Source organism: Bison bison, unplaced genomic scaffold, assembly GCF_000754665.1.
Source record: "Bison bison bison isolate TAMUID 2011002044 unplaced genomic scaffold, Bison_UMD1.0 scf7180017864295, whole genome shotgun sequence".
In the NCBI taxonomy this organism is placed as follows: Eukaryota; Metazoa; Chordata; class Mammalia; order Artiodactyla; family Bovidae; genus Bison; species Bison bison.
In genome coordinates, this window is record NW_011494867.1 from 9787166 (window position 1) to 9795247 (window position 8082).

The window sequence follows — 8082 nt, forward strand, 5'->3', positions numbered from 1 at the left end:
ATTAAAAAAAAAAAAGGGCAGCATTTCATGGCATGTGAATTTTATCTCCGTTTTTTAAAATTTCATGCAATGGGGAAAAAAGAATGTACCACCAGACACCCTCACTCTGTACCCCATCAGTGGCAGCCTCAGGTGATGGACCTCTTCTGGAAACCACCTGGTATTATGTCCCAAGAGCCACAGTAACATTCCTGTCCTCTTACTTGGAATTCTAACCCAGGGAAATTATGTTAAGAATATAATTCAGAACAAAAGAAAACCAAATATACAAAGATATTCTGTGAGGTGTTTACAGGTGAAACCACCTTGTTCAAGTAAGAATAGTAAGCAAACTATGACTTAGCAGTTCCACGTAATATTAAACCATTAACATTAGTGCTTATATACAATAAAAATTTTAAATGCTTTAATGTGAGAACTGAAAAAACAAAAAAAAGACTAAATTTTTGCCTACCCACACAAAGATAACTAAAAATACCCTTTTCAGATAAGGGATAGAAAAGATTCTTTTTTTTTTTTTCCCCCTCCCAGGCAACTGACTTTCATTAATCTCACAAAATCAAAAGAAACGTACTTTCTGGGGATTTCCCTATCAGCCTGAAGGTGCCTGATCTCATCTGATCTCGGAAGCTAAGCAGGGTTGGGCCTGGTTAGTACTTGGATGGGAGACCACCTGGGAATACCGGGTGCTGTAGGCTTTGGAGAAGGCAATGGCACTCCACTCCATGGAAAATCCCATGGATGGAGGAGCCTGGTAGGCTGCAGTCCATGGGGTCGCTGAGAGTCGGACATGACTGAGCGACTTCACTTTCACTTTTCACTTTCATGCATTGGAGGAGGAAATGGCAACCCACTCCAGTGTTCTTGCCTGGAGAATCCCAGGGACGGGGGAGCCTGGTGGGCTGACGTCTATGGGGTCGCACAGAGTCGGACACGACTGAAGTGACTCAGCAGCCAGTGGTTAAGACTGTGCTTCCACTGCAGGGAGCTTCCCCTCAACCCATGGTCAGAAAACTAAGACCCTACATGATACACTGTGGCCAAAAAGTAACAAAAAGAAGAAAAAAAAAAAGTACTTTCTGTGATAGCTTCCTGAAAAGTGAATTTCCGCCATCAAGACATTCTGCACCAATCCTGGTGGCCCAGTGGTTAACAGTCTGCCTGCCAGCACAGGGAACACAGGTTCCAATCCTGGTCTGGGGAGTTTCCGTGTGCCTCAGGGTAACTAGGCCCGCGTGCCACAACTACTGAAGCCTGCACGCACTGGAGCCCGCGCTCTGCAACAAGAGGAGCCACCGCAATGAGAAGCCTGCACGCTGCAACCAGAGAGCAGCCCCTGCTGGCGGTAGCTAGAGAAAGCCTGCGCACAGCAACAAAGACTGAGTACAGCCAGAAATAAATAAATAAATAAGAAAGAAGTCAAATAAAGGACTCAGAAATGAAATAAAGCAAGGATGAAATAGTGTTGATAGGCACTGAATCAATTTAAATACACTTATTTAAACAACTACAGTAATTTGTTACAAAATATGACTTGAATTTTTTTTTAAATAGTGGTTCTGTTCATGTCTGAGGCTAAAACCATTTTCTGTTCTTTTTCCCTATCCTTTATTGTTGTGATAATGTTTATATAGTAAGTGTAAAACAGATTATAAAAACAAAACTTAAATAAAGACCATACCTTCTAAATACAAAAGCCCATGTGTACTCATTAAACAATAAAATAATTACAAGTGGGCCTTTAATTATCAGTGATTAACTGTTAAGATGAAGACTCAAATGCAATTAGCTGATTCAAGAACCAAACTCAAGATACCAAGTACAAGCATAGCAAATTGGTCTCATCACTGTATCTCTGACTTATCTGTAAAGGCCTCAGGAGAGAACAAACCACTGCTTCCCATCCCCAGCCGTGGACAGGAGGAAGTCTGGGCCACATCTAGGTCCCCGCCAGCCGGAGGGCAGTCTCACCTTGTCCACGATCCTCCCCGTGACTCCCATGCCGTTGAGGATGGTGACGTTGACGATAGTCGGCATGCCCCCATAGTAGATAGGCTGGGAGCAGTAGGGCCACATGTAAGGACACTCGGTCAGGTCGATGTAGCTGGGGCTCAAACTGAAACAGACAGGACAGTGTTGCAGCAGACAGAGTCGGAAACGGCAGTGACGCGACACAACCGCAGGAAAGCGTCGTCAGGGCGGGCCTGAGCCTCAGCCCGGGTCCGGGAACCTGGCCTCACAGCACTCCCTGCGGCGAGGAGGCCTCCAAGCCAGCCGGCCTCGCCCGCGGCACAGTGGCGTGCGTGGGCATCACCTCTGCCCCACGAGCCTGGAGCCTGCAGCTGGCGAAGAACAAGTGCATGAGCGGCCCCAGGACAGACCTGGACTCAGTCTCAAGTCACGGGGCAAAGATGGCCTTTTTAATAACTGGACCTGGAATAAATGGGTGGCCATTTGGTAAAAGATAGAATCAGATTCACAACTCACACCGTACATACTGGAGTAAACCCCAAATGGAACAGAGTCTCAAGTAAATAAAAGAAAGCAAACAAGTAGAAGAAAACGGGTGAGTCTCTCCTTTACCTCAGGGCATGCGCCTCAAAATCCAGGGGCAAAAACAACAACGGACAAACTAACACAGCAGTTAAAACAAAAAAGACTGCATGGCCAGAAACACTTTTATGACAAAAGGCAGCTGACAAACTGGAAGAAATACCTGCAGCAAAGAGTTACTTGCCCTAATATGTAAACAACACTTAAACCAAGGAACGAACACCCCAGAAAAAAGAAAAATGGGTGAAAGAAATGAACAAACACTTCACAAGAAAGATACAGAAAAAGTTCTTACCTACAGACAGTGTTTAAACTCACTCACAACCTGAGAACTGCAAATAAAAGCAACCCTGACACAACTTCCCATGTGTCAGACAGGCACGAAGTGCAGCTCTGGGCAGACAGGCCAGAGGTGCCCCTGGGCACCCTCTGCTCACAGCCTGGACCCAGCGACCCTGCTTCTAGGAATCTTCCCTGCAGACACACCTCCAACAAAACTAGGACACACAGACGCAAGGGCTTAAAATGACGGGACGCTGAAGACACTTTGAATGCCCGTATATAGACGTGTACTTGAATACGCAAAGCTATCCACACTAGGCAGCTATAAAAAAGGAGACGCGAGATCTCTGTGAATGGATACAAAGTGATTTCCAAGATACCTTTACATGAAAAAAGTACAAAATAGTATTTACAATAATGTATCCTTCATGTAACAAAAGAGATATATAAGAAGACAGATATGTATCTGCTCATTTGTGAAAACAGAAATTTAAGAAGGATAAATCAAAACCACCCGGCCTTGTTACCTGTGGGGGCGGAGGGGAGGGGAACAGAACAGAGGGATGGGGGGACCACACCTGGCCAGGCGCACTCTGTGCAGCTCAGACCTTAGAGTCACCGTCCTTTCACAATGCAATACGTAACCAGCTGAAACCAACCAGAATGTAGTGGGAATCCAAAAAGAAATACGCATACTAACCAATGAACTCAACTATACTGCAAATAAAAGGCAAAATCAGACTGCCAGGGCCTGGTGGGGAAGAAAAGAACAGAACTGAGGCCACTGACAATGTGATTACGTTCTGTAAGTCTAAAAAGAACTGCCCACAACCGCCATCCTCTGGGGAGTAAACTCGTGTTCACCAGGGTACAAGTTACAGCTCTAAAACTTTCCACGTGTGCGTCCTAGGACCGAGTCAACAGAGACACGGTGAAGAGCGACAGCCAGGCTGCCTGCTGCTGGAGAAGGACAACCAGCGAGAAGACTCTGAGGGCCGCGGTGGGACGGGAGACAGGTGGCATCACACAGAGAGAAGGCACAGGAGTGTGCATGCGGACACTCGCCAGCTCGGTCTGCAGGAAGGGCCCAGAAACAAGCAGAAGCACGGGCGCCAAGAGCACACCTGGAGCCAGGGGTCCATTTCTAAACCCCACTCTCCAACTGAAGGACCAGGGCTGCTTGGACAAAGAACTGATACCCACGATGGGCACAGAAATGCTGCCAGTGGACAACGATAGAGACACGCTGAAAAGACACAGGAGCCAAACGGAAGGAACTCCAGAGAGCCAGATCTGGGACGACAGGAGCAATGAAATAAACAAAGACATTAGTGGATTATAGTCAAGAGTGAAACGAGGATCTCTGTCCATGCTGATGTAACTGAAATAATAAACAAGAGAAGAGGACAGCGCTTCCTTACAGCAGAATTTCAGTTAATAAATGCACAAAGAATGAGAGAAGCAGAAAATCGCCAGGGGCAATCTCTATATAAGAACCATTACAGGAAAGAACCATCTAAGGATACTAAACGTAGTGACGGAAGGTATGGCAAGAAACAAGATCATCTTCAAGCGTGCACCCGTAAGACACTTTGCAGTCACAGAGAGACAGAGAGCCCCTGCAGTGGACACCTGGCACCGCCTCTCCTGCTGCCCAGCCCTGGACACTCTACCACAACTGTGTCAGGGACCGAGCACAGCGGGCACCAGAGCTGGCCCGCCCTGGGGACTCAGCCTCCTCTAACAGGGACCTTGATTCAGGGATTCTCCGGGATGAGGATAGATTTCAGACCTGTGCTGGCGTGAGGGTCCTCTCCCCACTTCTCCCGCCTCCTCCCCCAGGAGATCTCTTGGCGCCCGCTTCCTGGAGGGTCCAGCCTGACACATCACCTAAACCTCAGGATGCAGGCAAGCACCGCCAAGAACAAAAGGGCACTGAGCCAATGAGCCCAGCTGGAGAAAACCAGGGACACGTGGCAACTAACCGCAACACCGATGCTGGCCTGGATCCTGGACCAGGCTGAGGACAGGGTGGGGAGAATCTGGGCGAAATCCAAACACAGCCTGCAGGTTAGCAGATGGTAATGCATCACTATTAACTGCTAGGCTACGTGGCGTGTGCGATGGTTACGTAAGATGCCAACATCGGAAAAGCCAGGGCAGGGCTGGAGTCCTGATGTACGATATATAAGAACGTCCATATGATTATTGCAAATTTCTCTAAGTTTAAGGTTACTTCAAAAAAAAGTTTTACTAAGTAAAAAAAAGCAGGAATTCATTACTCTAAATCACTGACATTACAAACGGCAGGATGTAGGGAAGTGGGGAGCAGTCCTGGTGTCCCAGCAGAAGCAGCAGCACGAAGCTCCCCAAGGCCCCCAAGCCTTGTTGGTGGGGTGGGTTCTGTTTTGAGGCAAACAGCCTGTGCTGAGAAAGCCCAGGAAGAGGATAAAGGCGGGAACACCAACCTGGCCTGGGGCTTGTAGCTGTTGAGGATCTGATAGGCTCGGAGGAGATCCAGCTTGCCGTGGCCTTGCTCAAACATGTTGACACCGGGAAGCCGCCGGGCAGACGCGATCAGGGCCTGCTTCATGCTGGCTGGGTTCACCAGTTCACGTTTCTGGACTGTGCTGGGGGGAGAACCACGTATTTGCTCATCTGCTCTTAGCAAAAGAAAGAAAACCAGACGATCCCTAACCCGTAGTAGTGCAATCACACAACCTCCAACCTTGCTCTGTATCTAATGGGATCTTCAGTAAAACTCATGTAAGACAAAGGCAAATATGCTCATTTCTGCTCCTGTCTCGGGACTGACCACTTACCTCCTTCCAAGTGGCTGTGAGAACACGGACTCTGGGCTCACACTAACTGACCAGGAAAACATATTTTCCTACTAACTCAATACAGCTGACCTCAGAGGCTGCAGGTAGGAGTTAGATTCCTGACAGGTGGACGCAGCCTGGCTGGGAGAAGGGGAGGGTGGAGGTGGGTCCAGCAGGCACTCGCTGCTGCGTGGCCTAGAGGCATGGCCAGGAGGGAAGCCCACTGCCAGCAGGCCTGTTCTGTCTGGAGACCTGCGTGGGGTGCGTCACCCTGGTGGGGCGGGCCTGGTGGGGGCTCATCGTCAGAACACAGCTGGACTCAGGCAGCAGTGCCCAGACGCTCTGGCTTGCTTTAGAACACCAGCATTAACACATGTGCGTTTGTGTGCCTACATGCTATTAATTCAAGTAAACTCTGACTGCCTAAGTGCAGAGAAGAGACCTTTAGTAAACAGTAACGAAAATTCTCTCTCCACAGTTGCTAAGTATTTTTCTTCGAGGATGGCTGCTCTTGGAGTGTTACTGTGTTTTTTGCTAACAGGTCTAGATGGGAATCTGACTTCAGGAAATGTGAGGAGAATAAAGTGGAACTTTTGGCAAAAACAAGAACTGCTCACAGCTCAGCCCAAGGTGGATGCCCTGCCCCTCCTGCTGACAGAGCAAGACCAGGCCGCAGCTCCAGCTGCTCCCAGGGCTCTAAGGCCTGTGCTTCCCTGTGGCCTGGCATCTGCACGAGCTGCTTCTCACACTAGAAAGCACTGCTGACCCCCCAGAGGTGCTATCCTTGCTGCAGGGAGGAGGAAAGCGAAGCGGTCCTCCCCACTGAAAGCGTCATCCTCAGAGAGGCTGTGAGGCTGGGAACGGAAGGCACCGAGGACTCCCCTCCCGCCCCTGACGGCAGGAGACCAGACAGCACCACCCCCCCGCCCCGGCAACGCCCACAAGGACCGTCGAGACACAGACTCCTGACTGCTCTGCAGACACAGGCCGAGGCCCCGCAACAAGCTGGCCAGTCCCAGGAGTCAGTTCCTGGCCTGCTGCCGCCTACCCCTCCCAACCAAGCGACACTCACCTTACCAGCAAGGTGACAGCACCGGCCACCACCGGGGAAGCCACACTGGTCCCCGAGAGGGCCCGGCACCCCCCTTTCACGCCCGAGCCCCGCACTCCAGCACCGTAGGTGACAATGTCGGGCTTCACGCGGCCATAGCCTCCAGGCAGCTCCTATAACAACAGCAGTGTGGTCTCCATCAGGCCCCCACGTGGGCATACAGCCCTGAGCAGTTATGAGTGAATGAAACCAGAAACGCCATCAGCTAAACAGCATAGCCTGAGCATGGTGCTGGTTTTCATCTGAAATTCACTGCAATTCAGAAGAAGCTTAAATGATCTTACAGAAAATAAAATTATTTTTGATGTGTTTTTATAATGACCAGCATAATGCAATGCTCTACAGCATTTAGAAAATGAATATCTAAAATTTTGCTAACATGCAAGACTGGAAACTGATTTATAGACAACTTAAAAATTAGAAATATGTTAGAAAAATCAGCAAGTTAAAATTAAAAATTAGGAAAAAAAAAAGACACATTTTCTTAATAAGGTAAAAAGTTACATATGACTGACATTTCAATCTATCACCAGAAGGGAAAGAATGACTTAGAACGGTCAGTGTAGCCATACAAGTAGCCTAGGATAAGATTTTAACTGAGTACTCTCTTAAGTGTCCCTGAAACTGGGGGAAATGAGAATTCCATTGGCACTTATGTTCTGGAAGAAAGGACACATGTAAAGTGAAAACTCCTTCCTGGCTGCCACACATGAATGGCCCCTGGCCCTGCACGCATGGGACACTGAGCAAAGATGTCTTCACCTGCAGCTTCGCACATTATTTGGGAACATTTCTCAAAATGCCATTAAAACACCTGCCTCAATAAAGACCCAGGACACAGCAGGTGGGTGAGAAGACCAGGAGGACAGCGGGTACAGGTCAGGGTGCCCGGCTGCCATCCAAGGAAGCATCTGCTCGGACGGAAGGGTGAGCCAGACGCATAATTACAGCTCATGGAAGTACACACACATGCATGTGCGCGCACACACACTCCAGCAGGAAAAGAGCCCCGCCTACCCAGGTGGTCATTCCCCGCGAGGAGAAGCGGGCGATGTTGTCCTCAAAGTCGATGCCGCCCACTCCGATGACATCCATCTGGTCAGCAGGGTTGTTCAGAGTCCTGCATCGGGCAAAAACACAAGGGGAGAGGACCACTTTAAATGAAAGATTCAAGCCAGGGCGAAGTCTGAGTCTGCAGCAGGCGCTCCTGTGACACGACATGTGGCTGTGGCCCTGGCCCACGCACCACCACCTCTGCCGGCTCGGTCTCCTCACACCTGGGCGCCCTCTCCTTCTCTCCTTCCTTCCTGCCCT

The 8082-nt window shown here is 49.3% G+C and overlaps 1 protein-coding gene across 2 annotated transcripts in view; it reads right to left on the reverse strand.

Moving 5' to 3' along the window:
• The window catches only part of MBTPS1 (membrane-bound transcription factor peptidase, site 1), a 45181-nt gene that overhangs the window by 15722 nt on the left and 21377 nt on the right, over positions 1-8082 (reverse strand). For both annotated transcript variants that reach the window (XM_010850813.1, XM_010850812.1), the window contains exons 9-12: positions 7786-7888; positions 6730-6881; positions 5304-5465; positions 1972-2116 (exon numbers count right to left, since the gene is read on the reverse strand). In XM_010850813.1, coding sequence (XP_010849115.1) covers positions 1972-2116; positions 5304-5465; positions 6730-6881; positions 7786-7888 — 562 coding nt within the window. The remainder of the gene's footprint in view (positions 1-1971; positions 2117-5303; positions 5466-6729; positions 6882-7785; positions 7889-8082) is intronic.